Source organism: Oryza brachyantha, chromosome 10, assembly GCF_000231095.2.
Source record: "Oryza brachyantha chromosome 10, ObraRS2, whole genome shotgun sequence".
Taxonomy (NCBI): domain Eukaryota; kingdom Viridiplantae; phylum Streptophyta; class Magnoliopsida; order Poales; family Poaceae; genus Oryza; species Oryza brachyantha.
Genome location: NC_023172.2, coordinates 8,238,983 through 8,266,476, shown reverse-complemented (window position 1 = coordinate 8,266,476; position 27,494 = coordinate 8,238,983). Strand labels below are relative to the sequence as shown.

General features: G+C 49.7%; 1 protein-coding gene across 1 annotated transcript; it reads left to right on the top strand.

Annotated features, from left to right (window-relative positions):
- LOC102716536 lies at positions 1–27,293 on the top strand. Its single transcript, XM_040527980.1, has 5 exons — positions 1–373; positions 19,814–20,264; positions 24,614–26,183; positions 26,292–26,559; positions 26,954–27,293. Exons 1-5 carry the CDS (start codon positions 1–3, stop codon positions 27,181–27,183), a joined length of 2,892 nt encoding a protein of 963 aa, XP_040383914.1. The 3' UTR covers positions 27,184–27,293.
- Positions 27,294–27,494: the final 201 nt, after the last annotated feature.

The window sequence follows — 27,494 nt, the reverse complement described above, 5'->3', positions numbered from 1 at the left end:
ATGCACCGCCGCAAATGCCAGCCGTCGCCACCATCTTTCCCTTCCTCCTTCCCTCCTCGTTGCTACCGCCACCGCCGCGTGCACTCGTCACCATCGTCGCCCATCGCCGCTAGCTGCGACGCGCCACTGCTCGCTACCTTGCTACGCCATGTCGTTGTGCCGCCGCCGCGCGCGCACACTCTGTCGGTGGTCGCCTCCGCGTCGGCCGTTGCCGGATGCAGCTGTCGCCTGTCCCCTTCCCCTCCTCGCTGCGCCGTCATGCCGCTTGGCCTCGCCGCCACCACCCTCGGATATCACGCCGCCGTCAAGGCCGCCGCCTCTCCTCTCCTCTTCCACCACCGCTTAGCAGCTCCGCTCGCCTGCGCTGCCGCCGGTCACCGGCCGTCGCTAGACCCACGCCGTTGCCGCCGCCCGGCCGCCCCCTCCCTCTGCCTCGGCCAAGCCAATCTCCCCTCTCTCCCCTGTTTTGTGCCACCGGCCGGTGGGGCCCACCTGTCGGTGAGGCGTCTCACTAACCGGTGGGGACCAGCCGTCGGTCTCTCTCTCCTCATGGGCCCCCTTGCGCTAGCTCTCTCGCTCCCCCACCATGGGCCCCACCTGTCTATCCCTCTCCCTCACTGGACCGTGGGCCCCACCCAACATTGCCCCCTCTCTCTCTCTCTCTTTCTCTGTCTGACCCGTCGGGCCAGGCTATCAGCCTCCCTTCCTCTCTCACACCCGAGTAGTGGACCCCATGTGTCGTACTCTTTCTCCTCTCCTTGAGTCACTGCCCTGTGGGCCCTGGATGCTAGCCTCCTCTCTCTCATGTGCTGACGTCAGCTCCTCCAATTAATTGCGCAATAAATCAATAAGGTTTTGCTCTGTTTGTCGTAGGTTTTTCGCCCGTCGAAGCGCCGATCGGTCCCGAAGTGGTCGTTGAAGTTCCTCGGGAGTGAAAGCAAGGCAAGTGGCACCTCTCTTTGATCATATTGACCCTATTCTCCCGCTTTAAATTCAAACATGCATCATTTTATGCAAATTTACTGTACTTTACCTATTGGGCTATTACCTTTATTTATATCCGTTGATTCCTATTCTTATTGTGATCCGAGAGTTAGCTTGACTAGAATTAGGGTTAAGAAATGCTTAGCCATGCTTAGTTCAACTAGCTCACATGATTCATTTAATTATTGTTAGACTTTGCTAGACCTTTAATGGTTGTGATAATGATTAATCTCCCGATGTGGATTAATTACAAATAAAGTATTGCTTATGGTGGGCTATGGGCGCATGGTTTTGAGAGTCGCGCCCATAGCAATTAAGGACCGGTTCTCGGGAAACCCTAGAAGTCTTACACGTACTAACCACATGCCAAAATGGGTAAGGTGGGATTTGAAGCATGGCTTCGAACTATTTGACGTACCATGGCAAGGGTGGGTGTGATGGAGTATGAATGGGCAATCGGGGTGTAACGAAAGCCTCTGCTGCTTCCGGATTCACCAAGGCACAAGAGGGGACTACCCGACTTGGTGTAAAGGAGGGGGTGAAACCTAAAGTGCGGTTAACTTAAATAGGGAGGGTTATGTGACGGGTTCTATCACAGTTTCCTTTCCATGGTATCATGGTGATACACCGGCGCACGTTCAAGTGTAGTGGAACTGTATCTTGTGGGTAAAGTTGTACAACTTTGATCAGAGTAAAACTATTCGAATAGCTGTGCCCGTGGTTATGGGGTGAACTTACAGATTCACTCGGATTAGATGAACCCTTAATAACCTGATTAATTTGGAACTGGTTTGACCCTGCGCAACGTGGTGTAATGTTGGCAGTGGTTTGGGTCTGTCGCAATGCGGTGTAACATTGGGCAGAGGGTTAACCCTGTCGCTACGTGGCGTAACGTTCGACAGCGATTTGGGCCTGTTACAACGTGGTGTAATGTTGGACAGTCGTTGATTATTTTAAATGTTTACTTTACTTTTTATTTCAGTCTATTTTATCTACTGTTTTGCTAATTGCTAATACTTTTATGCAAAGTTAACCATTAGCCTATCCTTGACACCCTATTGCATTCATTTATTCTCCACCAGAGTAGATCTGTGTTACTTGTTGAGTACGGTGGTTTGTACACAGCCTTGCATAAATTTTCCCCCACCAGAGCAAGCGCCAGAGTTTCAATCAGAAGGTCGTCCGCAAGGTTGAAGTAAGATTCAGTCCGCCGTTAAGAATGGCTGTGGTATGGAGCCGTCTTCGCCAGCTGAAACTGAAGATTAGAGGGTGCTAGTCTTATTTTTCTTTTTCCTTGCATTTCGATAGACAACTAGTTTTATTAGAGGGTGCTAGTCGTGGAACTGTATATTAATTTGTCATAGTGTGTACTCAGGCTGATTCCTGGACCGAGGTTTAATACATGCTATTGTTCAGAAATTGGTGTAAATTTCTAGGCATGACATTCGACCACCCCCAGAAGTTAACTAATCCTCCCTCGTTTTCTACGCGCACGCTTCCCAGACTGATAAACGGTATATTTTTTGTAAAAATTTTCTATAGGAAAGTTGTTTTAAAAAATCATATTAATCTATTTTATATTTTTTAAATAATTAAAAATTAATTAATTATGTACTAATCTATTACTATATTTTCCGTGTCAGGGCATAAGTACTTATGCCCTAGTGCCGAACGCGGCCTAAGTAAGTATGCCAACAAGAATGAGCCGACGAATGTTAAAAAGGGTGAATTGCAGGAATGAAACTATGAGAATCATGGATGAACATTAAACCCTTGATTAAAGCAGAGTATATTGCGGCAAGAATAGAAGTAAAATAGCACTGCAACAGAGGGTTAGATAGCAACATATTACCTCAGGGATCTCGTATGATGGGGCCATTGTCGTGGAAACAGGTGTTGCTAGAGATGGCAAACTTGGAGATGGAGAAACCCTAGCGGCGACACAGAATCAGAACAGTCATAGTTGATCAAGAGCAGAGGATGTTTCGAGCTGGTGCGGTGAAGAGAAAGTGAGCGAAGAATTCAGGGGAGATCGCAAGGATTAGTAGGAGTTCAATGGGTGAGCGCGAGCAAAGTTGAGAATAGCGGAATCGGGAAAAGGAGAGCCATATAAAGCAAGCCAATAGGAATGTGACCATTAACACAGTGCGTAGAGAGTGAAAGCCATTAGACTATGCATTTAAAACATAAATGAGCTGATGGATAATCGGTTACAACAGAAGAAATTTCAGAACGATAAAATCATTCTGAAATTGGGGGCATGTGTTAACGCCAGAATTTAGAAATAACCGTTGAAGGAAAAATCGGGAACAGTAACCGAATCGGAGAAGAAGGAAGGATGATTGGACTGAGAAAAGGTGGAAGAGGACTCGGATACAGCCGATAGAGTTTGAGTCGGATTGGAAAAGGAGTCCGATTGAGCCTGAGAAGCATGCAGATCGATTCGGAAGCAAGATAGAATCCGTGTAAAGTGTTTATATGTAAATATTGGAGTTTGTTTTAGGTAATATCTCCAAACATAGTCCGTGTGCAATAAGTTAGGTATTAGATACAGATCCATATCCGATTTAGTTAGTTTTTGGGTTATAAATATATCACCCCGACGGTTTGTAAAGGACATCAACAATCTTATGATCAATACATCTTCGGCACATCGCCAAACTTTTGACAGAAGCGAGCTCTCTGCGCGAGGTTTGTCAGCTTCAGAATGTAGTTCACGATTGTTAACTCGTCGATCTGCTAGATAGGACTGCCTTGATTTAGTTCGATCTCCTATCTAGTTGTTCGACGATTTATCTGAGGATTGTTATTGCTTTGATCTGGTCTTGGTTTGGAGTAATAATAGGTTCTCGACCAAGGTTGCACTAGTGCTTTGGTTGATCTGTTGATATGAGCTTGGTTAACTTGATTCTGCCTCGGTTTAGTCTGATCAATCTAGTTAATCAGATTCGTATTTATAGATTGGATCGAGTGTTCGAATGATCTTATCGCTGGAGTTTTAGCCAGCATTATCTGGAGTGTTCCATCGGCTTGTTTGTTAAATTTGTAGATCTTCACGTTTTCTATAGTTATATTGTGCTAGAATACATATTGTCTCGGTTTGGTATGATCTATGTCTTTCTGGTTCGATCTACCGTAGAAGTCTATCCGATCTATTGAGTTTAATAGATGAGTTGATAAATTACGCTGGTTTAATAGTTAATTTTCGGTATGCTACAATGTTATGCTAATTTCATGTTTACTTATGTTTAAATCTGAACTACGTTGGTTTAGTCCGACCTTCTAGATTTAACGTGAGCATGCATGTGGTTGTTTATTATTGTTTTATGCAATATTAAATCTAGTAATCCAGTTTTGCCACATTTAATTCGTTTTGCGCCCTATGGGCTAGTGACTGCATGTGCGATAAGTACTAAATCAGTCTGATCGGCTGATTAGTCTTGAAACTGTCTCGGTTAAGTCCTATCTTTCAAGAGAAATTAGTTGTTTGAATTATTTAGCGGTTATCCTACTCTTAATTCAGCTGATAAGGTATATTTTATGTTATATCGTGAAATTCCTGTAAAGCTGACTGCTTTAACATATCGGCTAGGGTCCTAAAGTGATATCGGCTATCCAGCTGATGGAGTCTTTGCGTTTAACAGTTTTTCATGTCTTTTCATATCTTGTTAGTTACAGGTTCAAACTAACTGGCACGCTTGGTTTCTTTGAGAATTTAGGTCCTGCACTAGTGTCACGCCCAGAAATTTACACCAAATTTATGAACAATAGCATGTATTAAATCTCGGTCCAGGCATCAGCCCGAGTACACACTATGAAAAATCAATACACAGTTCCACGACTTAAAAACAAATAAAAACAATTAGCTATCGAAATGCAGCGGAAAAGGAAAACAAACTAAACCATCTAATCTTCAGCTTCAGCTGGCGATAACGGCTCCACACCATAGGCATTCTCAACGGCGGACTGAACCTCACTTCAACCTTCGGAACAACCTTCTTCTGACACAGGCTCTGGCACTTGCTCTGGTGGGGGAAAATTAAGCAAGGCTGAGTACAAACCACCATACTCAACAAGTAACACCCAAGAGAGGGAGAATAATGAATGCAATAGGGTACAAGGAATAGGCCAAGGTTAAATTGCACATAAGCTGTAGTGATTTAGCAAAACAGAAGATAAAATAGACTGAAATAAAAGTAAAGTAACATTTAAAATAAACATCCACTGTCTAACGTTACACCACGTTGCAATAGGCCCAGACCGCTGTCGAACGTTACACCACGTAGCGATAGGGTCAACCCTCTGCCCAACGCTAAACCATGGGCACGACTCTCAAAACCATGCACCCACAGCCCGCCATAAGCAATATTTTAGTTGTATTAATCCTCAACGGGAAATTAATAATGATTACAACAATTAAAGGTCTATCAAAGTCTAACAAATAATTAAATAAGAATTGGTGAGCTAGTTGAACTAAGCATGGCTAAGCATTGACTAACCCTAATTCTAGTCAAATTAACCCTGGGATGACAATAATAGATGGGAATCAACGGATATATTGGTAAATGCCCAGTAGATAAATACCATAAATGGATTTGCACAAAACAATGCATGTTTGAATGTAAAGCGAGGAATTTTATAAACATAGGTTCAACATCATCAAAGAAGGGTGCCACTTGCCTTGCTTAGACCCACGAGGAACTTCGGCGACGACTTCGAGAACGAACGGCGCTTCAACGGGGTCAAAACCTACGACAAACAAGGCAAAACAAACAAAACAGGCTATAAAACTACTGAAACAGAGAAAGAAACTATTTTTAATGGATTCTTGGCATTTTTCTGGATTTAATGAAACTTGAATGGACCTAAACGGAGACTAGATGAATTACTTATGAATTTTAGAAGTTTTCTAGGTTTTTTAACTAAACAGAAAAGTCCTAAATCAATTATTGCGCAATTAATGGGGCTGCTGACGTCAGCAAGGAGAGAGGAGGCGCTGACAGGTGGGGGCCACCTGTCGGTGGGAGAGAGGGGAGAGAGAGACTGACACGCGGGCCCAGGGAGGAGAGAGAGGAAGGGAGGGCGCGGTGGCGGCTGACACGCGGGCCCGACCGAGAGGGAGGGCCTGACGGGTGGGACCCGCTGGCCAGAGAGAGAAAACAGAGAGGGGGAGGAGAGCGCGGCTGGCAGCGAGCGGAGCGATGGCGCGGTGGAGACGCCGTACTCGGCTTCGGCCGGAGCGGAGGAGGGAGAGGGCGGCTGAGCGGCGGCGGTAGGCAACCAGCGATGGCGACGGGGTCCGGCGACCAGTGGTGGCGAACGCTCGGCGACGGCCGGTGACTGGCGGCGGCAGAGGTGAGCGGAGCAGCCAAGCGGCAGCGACAGGGGAGAGGAGAGGCGGCCTTGACGGCGGCGCGGGGGCAGCGACGGCCGGCGACGGCTCAACAACATGGCGGTGGTTGGTGGTCGGCGGAGGCGAAGGTGGTGGCGGGCGGAGGGGCGACGGCGACGCAAAGATGCCGATTGCGACGAAGTGGGGAACGGCGGCGTTGTCACGCCCAGAAATTTACACCAAATTTCTGAACAATAGCATGTATTAAATCTCTGTCCAGGCATCAGCCCGAGTACACACTATGATAAATTAATACACAGTTCCACGACTTAAAAACAAATAAAAACAATTATCTATCGAAATGCAGCGGAAAAAGAAAACAAACTAAACCATCTAATCTTCAGCTTCAGCTGGCGATGACGGCTCCACACCACAGGCATTCTTGACGGCGGACTGAACCTTACTTCAACCTTCGGAACAACCTTCTGACTCAGGCTCTGGCACTTGCTCTGGTGGGGGAAAATTAAGCAAGGCTAAGTACAAACCACCGTACTCAACAAGTAACACCCAAGAGAGGGAGAATAATGAATGCAATAGGGTATCAAGGGATAGGCTAAGGTTAAATTGCACAAAGCTGCAGTAATTTAGCAAAACAGAAGATAAAATAGACTGAAATAAAAGTAAAGTAACATTTAAAATAATCATCCACTGTTCAACGTTACACCACGTTGCAACAGGCCCAGACCACTGTCGAACGTTACACCACGTGGCAACAGGGTCAACCCTCTGTCCAACGTTAAACCACGTTGCGACAGACCCAAACCACTGCCAATGTTACACCACATTGCGCAGGGTCAAACCAGTTCCAAGATTAATCAGGTTATTAATGGTTCAACTAATCCCAGTGAGTCTGTTAGTTCGCCCAATAACCGCAGGCATGGCTATTCGAATAGTTTTACTCTGCAGAGGTGTACAACTTTACCCACAAGACATGGCTGCCAAGCATGTTACCATGCCCCAACGTATCACCACGATACCTCAGTACGGAAACCATGATAAGACCTTTCACCTAACCCTCCCTAGACAATCGCACCACACTTCAGGTTTCACCCCCTCCTTTACACCAAGTCGGGCAGTCCCCTCTTGTGCCTTGGTAGATCCGGAAGCAGCAGAGGCTTTCGTTACACCACGATTGCCCGTCCATACTCCTTCACGCCTACCCTTGCCTCGGTACGTCGAATAGGGACAAGCTAGATTACGAGTCTCACCGTTGCCCATTCTGGCTTGTGGTTAGTACGTGTAAGACCTTCAGGGTTTCCTGAGAACCGGTCCTTAGTTGCCATGGGCACGACTCTCAAAACCATGCACCCACAACCCACCATAAGCAATATTTTAGTTGTCATTAATCCACATTGGGGAAAATGGGTAATGATCACAACCATTAAAGGTCTATCAAAGTCTAATCAAACTGTAATAGTAATTAAACGATAATTGGTGAGCTAGTTGAACTAAGCATGGCTAAGCATTGCCTAACCCTAAGTCTAGTCAAATTAACCCTGGGATGTCAATAATAAATGGGAATCAACAGATATATTGGTAAATGCCCAATAGGTAAATAAAGTAAATACCTTTGAAATACAATGCATGTTTGAATGTAAAGCGAGCAATTTTATAAACATAGGTTCAATATGATCAAAGAAGGGTGCCACTTGCCTTGCATAGACCCACGAGGAACTTCGGCGACGACTTCGAGAACAAACGGCGCTGCGACGGGGTTAAAACCTACGACAAACAAGACAAAGCAAACAAAATAGGCTATAAAACTACTGAAACAGACAAAGAAACTATTTTTAATGGATTCTTGGCATTTTTCTGGATTTAATGAAACTTGAATGGACCTAAACGGAGACTAGACGAATTACTTATGAATTTTAGAAGTTTTCTGGGTTTTTAAGCTAAACAAAAAAGTCCTAAATCAATTATTGCGCAATTAATGGGGCTGCTGACGTCAGCGGAGGAGAGAGGGGCTGACGGCTGACAGGTGGGGGCCACCTGTCAGTGGGAGAGAGGGGAAGTGGGCGGCTGACACGCGGGCCTGGGGAGGAGAGAGAGGAAGGGAGGGTGCGGCGGCGGCTGACGGGTGGGACCCGCTCGTCAGCGAGGCTGGAACAGAGAGGAGGGGAGTGGAGAGCGCGGCCGGCGGCGGGAGCTAGCGGCGGCGGGGAGCGGTGGAGACGGCGAGGGCCGAGGAGAAGGGGGAGGTGGCGACGGCGATGACCGGCGGCGCGAGGGCGTCGACGTCGGCGACATCAACCGGCGACCGAAGGGCGACGACGGCGCGGGGGAGAGCTCGGCGGCGATGATGGAGGGAACGGGAGAGGGAGAGGGGAAACGCTCACCGGCGGCGACAGAGAAGGCGGCGGAGTCGAGCGGAGCGGCCAAGCGTCAGCGACAGAGGAGAGGAGAAGCGGCCTCGACCGCGGCGCGAGGGCAGCGACGGCCGGCGACGGCTCGGCAACAGGGCGGTGGCGGCTCGGGGAGGACGACGACAGTGACGCGACGAGCGCGGCGGTGCTTCGACGGTGGCGGGGTCGCGTCGGCGACAGCAAGGCGAGGGTGGCGGCCGGCGGACGGGCGACGGAGACGGCCGAAGCGCGCAAGAATGCGGCGGCGGCGGCTCTGGCGGCCACGGGCGGAGAGGAAAAGAGAGGGATAGAGAGGACAGCAACGGCTTACCGGCGACGAGGACGGCGGCGGCAAGTCGGCGAGGAGAGAGGACCGGTGGTGACGGCAAGGGAGACGACGCCAGGGTGGCACGTCGGCGGCCAACAGTGGCGCACGCGCCTGGCGGTGGCACATGGGCCGGCGGCGGCTACCGAAGGGGAAGAAAAAGGAGGGAGGAGGGGAAGAGGATAGCTCACCAGCGGCGACGGCAGCACCTCGGCGGGGAGGAGGAACGGACGGTGGCGAACGGAGCGGGGCGGCGACATCGCGAGCGCGGACGACGAAGTCGGCACGACGGCGAAGAGGACGAGGAGGTGGCGAGGAAGCTCGGCGACCACCGGTGGCGACGAAGGCCAGCGGAAGGTCGGCGAAGCCGAGGCGGAGGTGGTGACACGGGTGTGCGGCGACATCCGACGGCCGACGGGGAGATCGGCGGCTGACGGCGACGGAGGGAAGCTTCGGCGGAGAGGGGGAAAGTGGCGGCGGGGCGGCGGTGCGAGGATTTTATAGGTGGCGGCGCCGGCTAGGGCGGAGCGGCCGGTGGAGACCGAGTCGACGATGCGGCGGACTCGGCGGCAGCGGTTGCGGCGGTGGTTGCAGCGGCGGCGCGGCGTCCGGAGGAGTCGGGCGGAGGCAGACTCGGCCGGCTTGGCGCGGCGCGGGCGCGGGCGCTGGCGAAGGTTGGTCGCTGACAGGTGGGACCCACCTGTTAGTGGCGCAGGGGAGGAGGGAGGCGAGACGGACTTCACCGCGAGCGCGGGCGAGCGAGCGGGCGAGCTGGCGAGCTGGCCGGGCGGCGGCCCAGGCGGAGGCGCGCTCGGGCGGAGGAGGCCGGAGCCGGTCGGCTGGGCCGGCCGAGAGGAAGTGGGCCGGCTCGGCTGGGCCGGCCCGGGAAGGAGAAAAAGAGAAAGAAAAAGGAAAAAGAAAAGGGAGGGAGGAAAATTGGACTTCGGCCCAATTTGAGAAGGAAGGGAAAAGAAAGGAAAAAGGAGGGAAAAAAGAAAACCCCACTTTTGCCGAGTTTTAAATTAATTTGTTTGGCTAAATTTTATACTTCTGCAATTTGAATTTAAATCCAGTTAATTTATTTGGAACCCCGATTTAGTTAAATTAATTCCTTTTAGAGGGATTCTTCCTGAGTTAATTAAGCCAATTGTTATTTACGGTTTTGTTTTACGATTTTAGGCTTGGGATGAAACTCCGGGCGTGACAGGCGTGGAGACACGGCCGAGAGGGAGAGGGATCGGGGCGGCGCGGCGGTGGGTCAGCTGGCGGCGTGGGTACGCACGGGTGTGGGCGGAGGGAGCTCAGCGACGGCGTCACGAGGGTGACGGTGATGGCGGAGGGTGGTGGACGGCGGTGACGTCCGGCAGGGAGTTGGCGAGCGACGGCCCCAGGCAACGCGGCGACGACGTGCGGCGTGGCGGCGAGGGTCAGGGAGAAAGAGGAGGGGGGAGACCGAGGCGACGCCGAGGATGGCCGGGGAGAGGAGGAGGAGCGGCGCCGGCGACGGCTTGGCAGCGTGGCGCGTGCGCGGGGAGGCAGAGGAGGATGGAGGGAGGGGGAAACTGTGGCGACGACGGCCGCGGACTAGCGGCGACGACCGACGGCGCGGAGAGGGGCGGCGCTAAAGATCGGTGGTTAGGCGGTGACCGAGGAAGAGAGGAGGCGCATGGCCGACGGCGACGGTGAACGGCGCACGCACGGAGGGGAGGCGGTGCGGCTCGACGGGTGCGGCCGGCCCGGCGAGCAGCTGGCGGCGGCGGTGCGGTGGCACGGCGCAGCGCGGCCAGCGGCGTGGCAGCGGCGCATGCCCGGCCAGGGCGACGGTGAGGCCGACGCGCAGCGCGGCTGCGGCATAGAGCGAGGCGGGCATCGGCGCTGACGCGGCGGCGTGCAGCTTGGTCGCGGGCGGAGGAGGACGACGGGCACGCGCGACCGAGAAGGAGCGGAGAGGTGGCCGGGTGACGGCGGAGGACGTCGGCCGACAGTGAGCGGCGGGGCGCACTCGCGGTAGCACGAAGAAAAAGAGGAAGGGAGGAGAGCGGGCTCACCGACGGACGACGGCGGTGAGGGCGCGAGGAGAAAGAAAGAGGGAGAGAGGAGAGGAGAGCTCACCAGCGGCGACGGCAACACCTCGGCGAGGAGGAGGAACGGACGATGGCGAACGGAGCGGGGCGGCGACGTCGCGAGCGCGGACGGCGACGCGCGGACGACGAAGTCGGCACGACGGCGAAGAGGACGAGGAGGCGGCGAGGAAGCTCGGCGACCACCGGTGGCAACGAAGGCCGGCGGAAGGTTGGCGAAGCCGAGGCGGAGGTGGTGACGCAGGTAGGCGGCAACGCCCGACGGCCGACGAGGAGATCGGCGGCTGACGGCGATGGAGGGAAGCTTCGGGCGGAGAGGGGGTAAGTGGCGGCGGGGCAGAGGCACGGGGATTTTATAGGGTGGCGGCGCCGGCTAGGGCGGGATGGCCGGTGGAGACCGAGTCGACGACGCGGCGGGCTCGGCGGCGGCGGTTGCGGCGCGGCGGTTGCAGCGGCGGCGCGGCGTCTGGAGGAGTCGGGGCAGAGGCGGACTCGGCCGGTGCCCGGGTTCGGTCGCTGACAGGCGGGGCCCGCCTGTCAGTGGCGCAAGGGAGGAGGGAGGCGAGGCGGACTTCGCTGCGGCGCGGGCGCGGGGGCGGGCGAGCTGGGCCGACGGCCCAGGCGGAGGGGAACGCGCGCGGGAGGGGCAGGACGCCGGTGGCCTGCTCGGCTGGGCCGACCGAACGGGGAAAGTGGTGGTGGGCCGGCTCGGCTGGGCCGGCCCGGGAAGGAGGAGAAGAAAAAGAAAAAGGAAAAAGAAAAGGGAGGGAGGAAAATTGGACTTCGGCCCAATTTGAGAAGGAAGGGAAAAAGGAAGGAAAAAAGGAGGGAAAAAGGAAAACCCCACTTTTGCCGAGTTTTAAATTAATTTGTTTGGCCAAATTTTATACTTCTGCAATTTAATTAAATTAATTCCTTTTAGAGGGATTTTTCCTGAGTTAATTAAGCCAATTGTTATTTACGAACTTCTTTTTACGATTTTGGGCTTGGGATAAAACTCCGGGCGTGACAACTAGAGCGTTGTAAGCAGTGACTCCCAGGCCTCTGTGTGTGACACGTCAGCAAGCACATTTTTGACGTCAACACAAATCCTACTATCCATCTACTCGGACATGCACAGCAATCACGCTTCTTCAAAGACACTAGTCAGCAAAACCTACAGGCAATGTTTCTTCTAGCCAACAATCAATACTGATGCACCGGACCTGGTCAAGAAATATGAAACGTGTCAATTCTTCGCAAGACAGACACACATTTGGGCTCTATACTTGCAAACGATCCCCCTCTCATTGCCATTCGTTGTCTGGGGGCTCGACATAGTCGAACCGTTCAAACCGGTGTCAGGAGGGTTCACTCATCTTTTGTCGCCATCTATAAATTCACCAAGTGGATTGAACCAAGACCAGTCACAACTATTGATGTGACATAAGTCCTGTAGGTGGACATTCTGGTTCCCAGTGACTTAGTGGCGAATTAAGCAGCTATTTTTGTGGTTTGGTATGAAAAGTATGGTCAAATAACAACTAAAGCAGTACCAAACTTGCATACAAGCAAAATCGAACGGAGCTTGTTACCCAGGAAATCTAGAACCTCTCTCTATCCCTGTTAAACCTTGGCAGGCGATAACTTTAGACTTCATTGACGGATTGCCTAAATCTAAGCACTATGACTGCATTTTTTGTAGTGGTGAATAAGGTTTCGAAATATGCTCACTTCTTTCCACTGACCCATCCTTTTGGTACCAAAGGAGTGGCCATAAGCTTCAGGGAGTTTTGGGTGGGGGATCGGGTTTATGTCAAACTACAACCCTATGTACAGAATTTGGTAGCACACCAAGCTAACCATAAGCTCTGCTTCAAATATTTTGGACTCTTCCAAGTGATAACCAGGGTTGGGATAGTTGCTTAATGACTGCAATTACAAGACACTAGTAAGATTCATCCAGTGTTTCATGTATCGAAATTGAAATATTCAAAGGGATTTTTTGGACCAATTCAATAATCTTTGCCAACAAATTTTGGTTCTCTGCAAATTCCTTCAGAGATCCTAGACCATCGAGTTGTTAAACAAGGTAATACTCAAGTCCAGATCCTAACTTGCTGGTTTGACTGCAAGAAAGACGATGCTATCAGGGAGAATTTGGAGGACTTGTGTCACACCCGGAGTTTTGTCCCAAGCCTTAAATCGTAAAAGAAATCCGTAAATAACAATTAGCTTAATTAACTCAGGAAAAAATCCCTCTAAAAGAAATTAATTTAATTAAATCGGGGTTCGCAAATCATTAACTGGATTTAAATTCAAATTGCAGAAGTATAAAATTTGGCCAAACAAATTAATTTAAAACTCGGCAAAAGTGAGGTTTTCCTTTTTCCCTCCTTTTTCCTTTCTTTTTCCCTTCCTTCTCAAATTGGGCCGAAGTCCAATTTTCCTCCTCTCCCTTTTTCTTTTTTCTCCTTTTTCTTTTTTCCTTCCAAGGCCGGCCGACCCGAGCCGGCCCACCTCTTCCTCCAGGCCGGCCCAGCCGACCGACCTTCTCCCCGCGCGCGCGCCTCCTCCTCCCGGCCGGGCCACCTCGGCCCAGCTCGCCCGCGCCGCGCCCGCGAAGTCCGTTGCCGCTCCCTCCTCCCTCGCGCCACTGACAGGTGGGGCCCACCTGTCAGCGACCAAGCCCTCGCCAGCGCGCCGCGCCGCGCCAGCCGAGTCCTAGTCCGCCGCCGCTGCAACCACCGCCGCAACCGCCGCCGCCGAGACCGCGCCGCGCCTAACTCGGTCTCCAACCTCCGCCCCGCCCTAGCCGGCCGCCCCGCACTATAAATCCCCACCGCCGCCGCGCCGCCGCCCACTTTTCCTCTCCGCCCGAGTCGCCGCCGCGCTGCCCTGTCGTCGCCGTCGTTCGATCTCGCTGCCGGACGCCCTTCGCCGCCGTCCAGCCGCGTCATCACCTCCGCCTTGCCGTCGCCGACTTGCTGCCGCCCCGGTCGTTGCCGGCGGGCCTCTCTAGCACCCCGCGCCCTTCGCCGCTCCTTCATCCTCTCCACCGCCGCGCCTCGTCGCCTCACCGCCGTCCGCCAATCTCGTCACCGCACGTCGCTAGGCACCGCTCGTCTGCGTCACCACCTCCGCCTCGATCTCGCCGACTCACCCGCACGGTCGCCGCCGCCGGTGAGCGTCTCCTTCCTCCTCCCCTCTCTTTTTTCCTTCCCGGCCGCCGCCACCGAGCCGCACGCCGTCGCCGGACGTGTGCGGAGCTCGTCGTCACCGCCGCCCGCTGCTGTCGTTGTCGCCTTCGTGACGCCGTCGTCAAGCCGCCGCACCACGCGCCCGTCCGTGCCCGCGCTCGTCGCCCGGTCGTCGTCGCCGCGCCAGTCCGTCACCGCCGCTTTGCCCGGCTACGCCGCGTGCACCGCCGCCTCGGTCGTGCGCCGCGCGCCGTCGCCGGACGTCGGTCGTCGCCGTCACGCTGTCGTCGCCGTCGCCGTGCGCCGCCGTTGTCGCCGCCGCCGGCTGCCGCCATCCGCCAGAGCCGCTCTCCCCCCTCTCTGTTCCCCTCTCGCCGGCCGACGGGTCCTACCCATCGGTTGCCCCGCGCCCCTCCTCCCTCTCTCCTCCCGTGGGACCCACTGGTCAGCCTCTCCGCTCGCCTCTCTGTTTCTCCCTCGCCGACCGACGGGCCCCACCCGTTAGCCGCCGCCGCGCCCCTCCTCCCTCTCTCCTCCCCGGGCCCGCGTATCAGTCCCTCCTTCCCCCTCTCCCTCACCGATAGGTGGTCCCCACCTGTCAGCCGTCAGCGCTTCCTCTCTTCTCGCTGACGTCAGCAGCCCCATTAATTGCGCAATAATTGATTTATGACTTTTCTGTTTAGTTAAAAAACCCAGAAAACTTCTAAAATTCATAAGTAATTCATCTTGTCTCTGTTTAGGTCCATTCAAATTTCATTAAATTCATAAAATTGTCAAGAATTCATTAAAAATACTTTCTTTTCCTGTTTCAGTAGAGTTTGTGCCTGTTTTATTTATTTTTGTGCTTTGTCGCTTAGATTCAGACCCCGTCGAAGAGCCGGTTTACTTCGAGATCATCGCCGAAGTTCCCCAGGGGCCAGAGCAAGGCAAGTGGCACTCATCTTTGATCATATTGAACTCATTATTGCAAATTCCCCGCTTTCTTTATTCAAATATGCATTGTTTTAATTAAAGTATTTACTGTATTTATTTTCTTCGGGTAAACCTTATTATTGTGCCGTTGTTTATCCAACTTTATTCATTGCTAAACCAGGGGTAACTTGATTAGAGTTAGGCCTAGGTTAATGCTTAGCCGTGCTTAGAACAAGTAGCTCATGGGATCACATTTAATCATTCTTAATCCTGAATAGCTGTAATAATGATTCATTACCCGGTTCGGGTTAATGTCAACTAAAATATTGATATTGGTGGGCTGTGGGTGCATGGTTTTGAGAGTCACACCCATGGCAATTAAGGACCGGTTCACGGGAAACCCTGGAAGTAATTAAGTGCTAACAACATACCGAAATGGGTAAGGTGGGATTTGAAGCATGACTTCGAACTATTTGACGTACCGAGGCAAGGGTAGGCGTGATGGAGTATGGACGGGCAATCGTGGTGTAACGAAAGCCTCTGCTGCTTCCGGATCTACCAAGGCACAAGAGGGGACTGCCTGACTTGGTGTAAAGGAGGGGGTGAAACCTGAAGTGTGGTGCGATTAAATAGGGAGGGTTATGTGATGGGTCCTATCACGGCCTCCTTTCTGGTATACCATGGTGGTATGTCGGCGCACGTTCAAGTGTAGTGGAGTCGTGTCTTGTGGGTACAGTAGTGCACCTCTGATCAGAGTATAAACTATTCGAATAGCCGTGCCCACGGTTACGGGCGAGCTCCTAGATTCACTGTGATTAGTGAACCTTTAATAACTTGAGTAAACTGGTTTTCACTCGGGACTACTGCAACGTGGTGTAACGTTGAGTAGTGGTTGGGCCTGTTGCAACATGGTCTAACGTTGGACAGCGTTGTGGTACTTTACAACTGTTATTTACTTATCCTTTATTGTATTCAATTACCTTTATTCTTTTGAATCTCTGTTATTTGTTTAAACGCTGCTTTATTGCAACTAACCTTAAGCCTGTCCTTGATAATCCCTATGCATCATTTATCTCCCCTTTTCCGTGTTACTTGTTGAGTACGGTGGTTTGTACTCAGCCTTGCTTAACTTTCCCTACCAGAGCTGGAAGTCGAGTCCGATGGAGGTGTTTGAGCTGATCTACCGTCGAAGCTTTGCCTGTGGACTGGAGCCGTACCCGCTGGAGCTAGTCTACCTTTTTCTTTCCGCTGCATTTCCGCTAGAATAAGTGTTATTTTCAGTTGTTTCTAAGAACGATGGTTATGTAATCAACATTGTCTTTTTGTGTACCCTGGCTGGTCCTGGACAGGGATTTTAATACACAATTAAGTTCAGAAATTCGTGTGAGGAATTTCTGGGCGTAACAACTTGCATATAAGATTCCCGGATGCATCGGCTTGGGGGCAAGCCAGTATCCAAGAGAAGAGGATTGATAGGACACGGTCTAACCGAACTGATGGCGCAACTAATGTAGAAGAAGAAGGCAAGACGCAAGGCAGCGTGTCGAATACGTTATAGTGGCGCAAGGAGGGCGTGGGCTGCATAGTGCAGGACCATCGGCCCAAGAATAGCTGCAACGGACCGGATTAGGCGCGAGCATGAGTGAGTTGTTACAACTGACTTGGAAGCTGGCAATGGGGAATGTGTATAAAAACAGAGGAAGAACAAAGCAGAGGATTAGCTAGGAACATGAGGTGAACGTAGGTAGTGGTGGTCGATTCAGTTGGATTGAGATGAAATTCTATATCGTGTTCTGATTTCGTAATCGAGTTCTTCGTTGTTGAGTGAGTCATAACAGAAAACTCCCACACTTTAAGCCATAATAGAGCTAGACCTCAATGTTGATGCTGCCATCAGCATAGTTAGAGGGAAGACATCGACATCCACGACCTCACCCCCCTGCATCTTCAACCTACATCGAAGTCCAAGGAAGAACACCCCATCAGATTCAGCCACCAACGGGGAAGAACAACAGCAAGATCCACCATACGATGCTTCAGCAAGCTCTACCTCCTCTTACACGGCTACAGTGAGCTCGTCCCACACACTGCAGGTGGCTCCTATGAGTTCTTCCTCACCAAAGATGGCTCTAGCGAGTTCCTCCACTCCCCACATGTCACTCTGACATGCTCTCCCTCTCACAAGGCTATGGCGAGCTCCTTCCTCACCCCCGCACGCTCTCTCCTCACCTAGATGCCGCTTCATATGAGCTCCTTCCTCACTGTCCGCACTAGTGAGCTAGGCTACTTGCGGTGTTGTAATGGATAGACGGCGTGATACTCATGGTCCCAGCTCCTCCTCCCCTACAAGCCGCTCCGATGAGCTAGGCTACGTGCGACCAAGCAGCACAACGGTTGAGGTTGCTAGTAACGGTGATAAGTTGACGGCGTGACGGTGGCTTTGCATGATATAACGGATGAGAACAAATGGATGTAGCATAGAATGAAAAAACAACATCACCATAGTATATAATGAAAGGGATTCAAATTAGGTGACAAGTACTAAAAATACTACAAATTCAATAGTATATAACTAAATTTCTCGAACAAAATAGGTCCAAACTAAAACCTAGATAAAAATAACATTAGGAATCTTTTGTTTATTTTATTGTGATTGAAATTATTAATATATATATGTTTTAATTATAAATCATATATTTTTGTAAATTTATATAAAATGTATGACAGTAAAAAAGTAAAGGAGATATGAGAGAGCAGGGTTCACGTTACCGCAGTAACCATGGTCTCTACCGAGGGATGGCTTCGGTATATCACAGTAGGACTGTTTAAATTTGAGAAGAATTTAAAAAAAATGAGAAAATTTGGTAAAAAAATATATGCGTTAGAGATTAATTTGTTGTGAAGTTTGGTGCAAGAAATAGATGAAAAGAATAAATTTACGAACAATTAAAAATTCATTTGTGAAAAAAGAGGGAAAAAAAGAAATTTATAATAATTTATTAGGTAAAAGTGTTCGTACGCACGTGTTTATATGAAGAACTATATATGTGGATGCTATTTTCGATGAGATTGATTTGTAGAAATGTATAGTGTTTGTATGTTGTCCGGTTAGGTTATTATGGAAAATAAAATTTGCAGCTTTTACTTGTTAATTCATACTGGAATACTTGATATCTTTCTCAATTAATTTAGATAACATTTGTAACTTTTAGGGATATGTATGCAGGATAGATACACATGATTCTTGGAATAAAATATGTAATTTATTTCTAAGTTAAATGAATACAGGTGCAAAATCTCTGATGTTGTGTGGAAACATCGAGAACCTATAATCATGTTTTTCCAAAAACATGTTCTAACTTTCAAAATTATAGTTAACTACTAATTTTCTATTTTTCTTATAATTTTATAGTTTTTCTAGAATTTTTTTATAATTTTTTACCGCGATTTAAATTGTCCACGGTTTTTGCTCGAAACCGCAAGATTTTCACTCGAAACCGTGCGGTTTTGACATCTTACCGTGCGGGTTTGACTGACAAGACCGCGGTAACCGTGGATTTTGAATTCCAAAATTCAAAATTCAAAATTACATGTGCAGTAACCGCGCCTGCATTGAGGGGCGGTAGGAGGCCTTCCCATTGTTTCACAGAGCCCTAGGAGAGTAGAAAAATGCTATTATACCATCCTTAGAATGTGCGTTCGCTGAAATGCCATTTTAGATTTTACATTTGCCAGAATACCACTCTCAAACAACTCAGCTTGTCAAAATACCATTTGTCATACTTGCTACATATAAAAATGTGTGCATTTATATTATCATCAATCTTATGACCAAAATGCCCCTGCTTAAACATACTGCACCAGCTGAGTTTGTTGGGAATTTAGCTGGATTGGGGATTTAAATGAAATGGTTTAATAATTTTTATCATGTTGAAACCTTGTTAGATGAACTATGCATGTTGTTTGACATAAGTGAGATGCAAATTTTTAATGCATATTAACTATTAAAATGCTATTGTTGGTACTTTTAGTGATTCTATGCTAATCTTTTCCCCTCAATATTGTATTGATTATTTCAAAACATGTTCTAAATCAAACTAGTTCTCAATTTTAAATGAAACTATCACATTTAAATTTATTAGCCTATAAACATGTTCTAAAGTATCTCATAAGCATAACTAGTTCACATATTTAAATTAAACCGTCCCATTAAAATCCCTATTCCAACTAATTTCCCAGCAAACTCGGCTAGTGCATGTGTTTAAGCAGAGGTATTTTGGTCATAAGATTAATAGAAATATGAATATATATATTTTTATATGTAGCAAGTAGGAAAAATAGTATTTTCATAAGCTAAATGGTTTAAGAGTGACATCCTAGGCAATGCAAATGGCAAAATCTACTATGGTTGAGTAGCTTCGAGTCTTCGAGATGGTATAATAGCAATTTTATGGTGGGAGAGAGTACTCGAGTGGATTCGTCGCCCAAACAAACTGGAGAGAAGGAGGCCTCTTCCCAAATCCCTCGAGTCCGAGGCCAAGGGGGAGCCAGCCTACCTCGCCGTGGTCCAACGGGGAGCAAACGGCCTCGTCAAGATCTGCCGGCGCCCGGGAAGGTAAGCGAGAGATCTGTGCTGGAGGGACTCATACTAGGGTTCTACAGCGCGGCGATTGAGCGCCTCCCCATGGACAAGATGCCGGCGCTGCTGGCGCCGGCCATCGTCGACGGTGGCTTCTGCTTCGGGCCCCTGGATCCGGTCTCCAATATCATCGCCAACGCCGTCAGGCACCTCCCGCCCTCCGGCGCAGATGTGGAGGAATTTGGGATGCGTCAGGGCTTCACCAAGGACGGGGACAGGGAGGGATTTGGGATGAGCCACCCCTTCGCCAACGAGGCGGTGCAGCGGTCGATCAAAGCCCTTGTCGGGTTCTTGGCCTTCTACTTCCGCTACCTACCTACTCTAGAGGCACAGCACTACCTCTTCGCCGCCAAGGGGGATCTTCTCGCCGCTGTCCACCTCGTCGAGGCAGAGCGCTGCACGGGCGCGTTCGACGTCGGCTCCCACACCACCAAAACCATGATTTCCCGTGAACCGGTCCTTAATTGCCATGGTGCGACTCTCAAAACCATGCACCCACAGCTCACCATTATCAATATTTTAGTAGACATTAACCCGAACTGGGTGATGAATCATAATTAATAGCTATCCAGAACTAGTGATGATTAAGTGTGATCCCATGAGCTACTTGTTCTAAGCACGGCTAAGCATTAATCTAGACCTAACTCTACTCAAGTTACCCCTGGTCTAACATGAATAAAGTTGGGTAAGCAACGTCATAATAATAAGGATTACCCAAAAAATAAATACAGTAAATACTTTAATTGAAAAATGCAAATTTGAATAAATAAAGCGGGGAATTTGCAATAATAGGTTCAATATGATCAAAGATGAGTGCCACTTGCCTTGCTTTGGCCCCCGAGGTACTTCGGCGACGATCTCGAAGTAAACCGGCGCTTCGGCGAGGTCCGAATCTAAGCGACAAAGCATAAAAATAAATAAAACAAGCACAAACTCTACTGAAACAGTAAAAGAAAGTATTTTTAATGGATTCTTGACAATTTTATCAATTTAATGAGATTTGAATGGGCCTAAACAGAGACTAGATGAATTAGATATGAATTTTAGAAGTTTGTGGGTTTTTAACTAAACAGAAAAGTCCTAAATCAATTATTGCACAATTAATAGGGCTGCTAACGTCAGCGAGGAGAGAGGAGGCGCGCCGACAGGTGGGATCCACCTGTCGGTGAGGGAGAGAGGGGAGGAGAGAGGAGAGGGGGGTCGGCCGGGCTGACGGCTGGGGCCCGGACGACAGAGAGAGGGGGATGGCCAGCTAGCGGCTGCCAGGTGGGCCATGGGGCGAGGGAGAGAAGGTGAGGCCGATGGGTGGGCCCGTCGGCCAGAGAGAGAGAGTAGGGGAGCGGGAAGGGAGGCGCTCGGCCAGCGGCAGGCGACGACAGCCGGCGACAGCGACGGCGTACGGTGACGGTGCAGGGCGTGGCGGCGACGGCGCGGCAGCGACGACCGGCGACCGGCGGCGACGACGGCGACGGGGCGACCGCGCACGGCCGGGACGACGGCGAATGCGGCGCACAGCGGTGACGCGACGGGGATGCCGGCGACAGCGCGCGGGAATGGGAGGCGCTCGCGCAGGAAGGCGGTCGCGTCACCACATCGGCATGGCGGTGGCGACGTCGGGCGGCGGTCTAACGGCGATGACCGGCGAACCACGGCGCCCGACGGCGACGACAAGGATGAGGGAGAGGAGGAGAGGGAGGTAGGGACGCTCACCGGCGGAGGCGAAGGCGGTGGAGGGTCGACGACGAGGCGGGACAGGTGATGACGGCCGATGGCGAGGTAATCCGACGGTGGGCGGCGAGATTGGATGGCGGGGGCGATAGAGCTTGGTCGCGGCGGCAACTCGGGTGGAGAGGGGAAAATTGACGGCGGGGCGGAGAGGCAGGGATTTTATAGGGTGGCGGCACTGGCTAGGGCGGGGCGGCGGTTGCGGAGACCGAGTCGGGCTCGGCGCGGAATTGGCGGAGGCGGTTGCGGACGCAGCGGCGGAGTCTAGCTCGACCACGGCGGTGACGCGGGCTCGGTTCGGCCGGGAGGGAGGCGAAGCGGACTTCGGTGGCGCGGGCGAGCGCTGGGCCGACGGGCGCGGAAGCTAAGCCGGGGCGGCCCGAGAGGGGGAGAGGGAGGCGCGCGGCGGGGGAGGGAGAGATCGGCTCGGCTGGGCCGGCCTGGAGGAATGGGAGGGCCGGCTCGGCTAGGCCGGCCCAAGGAGGGAGGGGGGAAGAAAAAGAAAAAGAAGAAAAAGGGAGAGGGGAGGAAAATTGGACTTCGGCCCAATTTGGAAAAGAAAGGAAAAAAAGAAAGAGAAAGAGGGGAAAAAAAGGAAAGCCCCACTTTTGCCGAGTTTTAAATTAATTTTTTTGACAAAATTTTATACTCTGTAATTTAAGTTTAAATCCTGTTAATCGATTTGGAAGCACAATTTAATTAAATTAATTTCTTTAGAGGGATTTTTCCTGAGTTAATTAAGCTAATTATTATTTACGAATTTTTTTTACGAATTAAGGCTTAGGATAAAACTCCGGGTGTGACAATACTGAAGTGAAGCTGTACATTGGTTATGCTAAAGTTGTTTATTTTAATATTATGCAACTATAGGATACTGTTTGTGCAATTTTAGCATACAGGTTAATTTTGCAATTGTAGTGTGACAGATAGTTAAAGAAAAATAAATCAAATGACTAATAAAAATAGAAAAAATTAGATCAAAATGAAGAATTGTTGGGGGCAGAATGCAAAATGTGGGATTGATGTAATTGCGAGATCCAGTGTAAAAAATCTAGAAAATTAGGACATTCATAAAAAGGCCATAAAAAATAAAAAGTACATAGGAAGGCCCTGTTTGTTTCCATTCAAGATTATTACAATCTGGATTATTAGGAATAATCTAAAACAAACAGATAGGTTATTGTGATAGCTTATTACAATATGTAAGCTAGATTACTATAATATGATAAGCACCTACATAGGTGTTTTTTTTTCGGATTATTGGTTGGCTAAAGACCCACTGCGCTTTGACATTTCGAAGTCACGCACGTTGCCACCGCTTACCTCTAAAATAGTTAAGAGCATTTCAGACTTTAGTCATGCAAACCCAGTAATCTAGTCTATCCAATAATCTGATAAACAAACAGATTACGGTTTATTCTCTTTCAGTTATTGTAATCTAGCTTATAGTAATCTAGATTAATAATCTAGCTTACAATAATTCTAAGTAGAAACAAACGTAGCCTAAGTTGTACTTTATTTATGCTAAAGTTGTGTTTCCCTTATGCTAAAATTGTGTGTTTTCAATTATGCAGATATTGGCTAAGGTTTGAGCAACTTTATTCTACGCATTGTGCAAGTAGCAAAGTGATTAGTGAAGGAGGCAAAATGGTAAATGTTGAACGTCAATGATTTTTGTTTCAAAAACAAAATTAGCTTGAAGACCAACTGGAGCTACGGCCACAGGCTCTTGAGCTCCTGCTTGAAACGCAACCAAGCGTGTGTCAGTTGACTCAGTTCAACAAAAAAAACCAAAAAAAATCAAATAAGGCCAAATCGGAATGTATATGTGTTCCCCCCATTTTGACAGATCAAAAAAAGGACATGCATCCAAACTAGAGTACTAGCAAACTTAGTGTTCTCACACAAATCAACGCAAACAAAAATCCCACTTTCACACAAATCAGCACGAACGAAAACGAATTTCCCTAATCCCCTCTAGGAGCTGCTGCAAGTGGGGGAAAAAAATTTTCTGCTGCGCGAGAAGAAAACAAAGCGTGCCTTGGGTGGACAGTTCAAGTTAACGGGCCGGGACAAAACTAAAGCCCGTGACTAATTTGGGCTTGATTAGTAACGTGCTAAAGTCTGCTGCGAGTATGCATCGTGACTTAAATTTTCAGGCAGCTGCAAAATAGCAAAAGCAAAACAAAATCATATCACCATGTTATATAATGAAAGCGATTCGAATTAGGTGACAAATACCAAAAACACTTCAAATTCAGTAGTATATAGCTAAATTTCTCGAATGAAACAGGTCCAAACTAAAACCTGGACAAAAAAACATTAGAACCTTGGAGGAATCTGACGTCCAAGAATTCAGCTGCTAAAAAAAAATAATACTCCCATCACATTCAAATACATGACGGCTAACTTTTTATCACATGACCATTCATCTTATTTAAAAATTAAATAATTATCATTTATTTTACTATGATTAGATTTATTAATACATATATTTAACAATACATATATTTTACATAAAACTTTTAAATAAGATGTATGATGGTCAAAAAGTAAAAGTGGCTTCTATGTGAACTTTTAACTAGTTCACATATTTAAATTAAATCATCCCATTAAAATCCCTATTCCAGCTAATTTCCCAGCAAATTCGGCTAGTGCATGTGTTCAAGCAGGGTATTTTGGTCTTAAGATTAATAGAAATATGAATATATATATTTTTATATGTAGCACTAAATGGTTTGAGTGACATATTTTGGATGACGTTCCCGCGAATGTTTCAGGATAGTATAGTGCTATTTTTTTTATATTATAAAACTTTGTACGCTTATCTAAATTAAGTCTTGAAGTTGAAGATGTATAATAGCAATTTTACGTTTGGAGAGAGTGCTCGAGCGGATTCGTCGCCCAAACAAACTGGAGAAAAGGAGGCCCCTTCCCAAATCCCTCAAGTCCGAGGCCAAGGGGGAGCCAGCCTACCTCGCCGCGGTCCAATGGGGAGCAAACGGCCTCGTCACGATCTGCTGGCGCCCAGGAAGGTAAGCGAGAGATCTGCGCTGGAGGGACTCATACTAGGGTTCTACAGCGCGGCGATTGAGCGCCTCCCCGTGGACGAGATGCCGGCGCTGCTGGCGCCGGCCATCGTCGACGGTGGCTTCTGCTTCGGGCCCCTGGATGCGGTCTCCAATATCATCGCCAACGCCGTCAGGCACCTCCCGCCCTCCGGCGCACATGTGGAGGAATTTGGGATGCGTGAGGGCTTCACCAAGGACGGGGACGGGGAGGGATTTGGGATGAGCCACCCCTTCGCCAACGAGGCGGTGCAGCGGTCGATCAAAGCCCTCGTCGGGTTCTTGGCCTTCTACTTCCGCTACCTACCCACTCTAGAGGCGCAGCACTACCTCTTCGCCGCCAAGGGGGATCTCCTCGCCGCCGTCCACCTCGTCGAGGCAGAGCGCTGCACGGGCGCGTTCGACGTCGGCTCCCACACCACCAAGACCGCCCTCCGGTGCGCCGCGGGGGCCGCGGGCCACGCCGACCTGGACAGCCTGGTCACGGCGATGCGCTCGCTCTCCTCGAGGTCGCACGAGATCGCCGGTGTTCTCGCTAGGGCCGATGGCCGCCGTCTCACCCGCGCCGCGGTCGAGGACCTCCGTTGCTTACTCCTACAAGAAACCAGTGACGGCGGCGAGCAGGCAGCGATGGCTCTCGTCCCTCGGCGGGCGCGGCTCGCCGCCACGTTCTGCCCGCTCTCCCAATTCGGGGTCACTGTCAAGGACGAGAGAACGCTCGAACGGTGCACCAAGTCCCTGGAAAGAGTACTCCTCGACAAGATCCACGGCTTCTACCTGGAGGCGCTCGCTCTACTACCCCAGGACCAGCTCCGCCGCCGTTACCACCGCAGCGTCGTGATGGCCGGCCACTGCTACGGCCCTCTCGACCCCGTCTCCAACATCGTGCTCAACACCATCTGGTACGACGCCGCATTCCCAGTTCCCAACAAGAAGCAGCAGCCCGAGCTGGACATGGTCGGGAGGTGGGCGCTGATCCGTGCCGAGCGCCGCTGCCTCGTCGGCCTCGTCGCGGGCCTCCGTGCCTTTGCCGGGGACCACGGCCTCTCTGAAGTCGCTGCCATCCGGTGTCTCCTGCGTGCCAACGGGGATTTCGCCACCGCCATGAGCGTGCTGCAGCCAGCACTCCTGGGGCACCGACAACCTACCACAATGCCGTCCGAGTCCGAGCTGCACCGCCTGATGGCCGCCATGGCTCAGCGGTTGGAGCTGTACCGCGTGATGGCCGTCGCGGCCCAGCACCCCAGCCCTGACAGACTCCATGAGTTCCTATTGTCTGATCGCGTTTGTGCTTTGCGAACTCCATGGGAGTCTCGCAGATTCTCTCGAGAGGACGTGCGTTCCGTGATCAGGTCGCTGGACCTGGAACCACCACCGCCCCTTGGCATGCCATCAGAGCTGCTACGTTTGACGACTCAGGCCCAAAACACCATCAAACTGTTCCCTGATGCTAAGAAGCGCTTCTGTGCCGACATGAGCTCTTTCCACAGGAAGGCGAAGGCTGCATTGGACGACTATGTCCTGCAGAACATGGTATATATATGCCTCGGTTTATTCTCTGATTCTGTGTTCTTGATCACTAGTTTCTTGCAAGCACTGCAAATGGTAGCTGGAAGTGAACTGTGTTTTGTATGTTTGCAGGGCCCTGAATATGTGATGCATGTCGTCTGTGGTGCGAACGAAATGGTTGCGGATCGCGATGGCCCGGAGTACAGCAGCATTAACCGGCCACCCTCGTTCAACAAATTTCACTACTCACACATCAACTTCCTGGCGAGCCCTGTGGGCTCGAGTGCCGCCAACATGTCCCCGACCCTTTTCTTCGCGGAGTGCGTCAACTACAATGAAGAAAGCGACCGTGACAGGAAGAACATTTGCTGCCCTGTTGTCGTGCCGCCAACAAATGCCGGTGCGTCTCTCATTTACTTATTGGTGCTTTTGGTTTGACATGCCTTTTACTAGTCTCATTCACCAAGTAATGTTAATGTTAGTAGTAACTGAAGGTAAAATTGCAATCTGGAGCTACAAAATAAAAAAAGTCACCTGCATTTTGTTGTTTATACATGTGCTGGCACAAAGACAAGGAAGCTCTCTTATTTTTCTCATTTTTCGCAGCACGCTTCCCTGTCTGCTAAAATTTATATTATTTTAAAGTCTTTTATAAAAATGTTGTTTTAAAAACAAATAAATATTTTTTTCAAGTTTAAAATAATTAAAACATAATTAATTATATGCTTATGGCTCACCTTGATTTTTTTCAACACTCTCAAACTCATACTTTATCTTTATCTTATTCATGGCAGAGAGGGTTCGGTGCTTTTACTGTGAGTATTATGGGATGAGTATCATTCACCCAGTTGATGGGAACTACCATGGGTGCGACATTGACTTCGAGAAGTTAGCCCGCCATCAGCACAAAATGAACAATTCCATCGAGAGCATCTTCAACCGTGGCAACTATGTCACTAACTCCAATGGTCCAGTGCAAGAAGATTACTTCTACTTTGACCATGCGAGGGAGCTATCAGTTTGACTCTTATTCATGGTTACTGGTGTAGATCTAATTGCAGTATTTTAATTTTGTGTTGATACTGAAGTGTTGGATGTGTTTTTTTCTAAATGTCACGTGCTGGCTACTATTTAAAATTTCATCTATTTCTGTTTCTGTATTTTTTTACTTTCTCAAACTTAGCAGTAATTTTTTTACTAGGTATGTTGCTTTACGCTCTGTTTAGTTCCAAAAAATTTCACTACAGAAACATCACATCGAATCTTTGGACACCTGAATAGAGCATTAAACACAGATGAAACGAAAAACTAATTGTACAATTATGTGAGAAATCG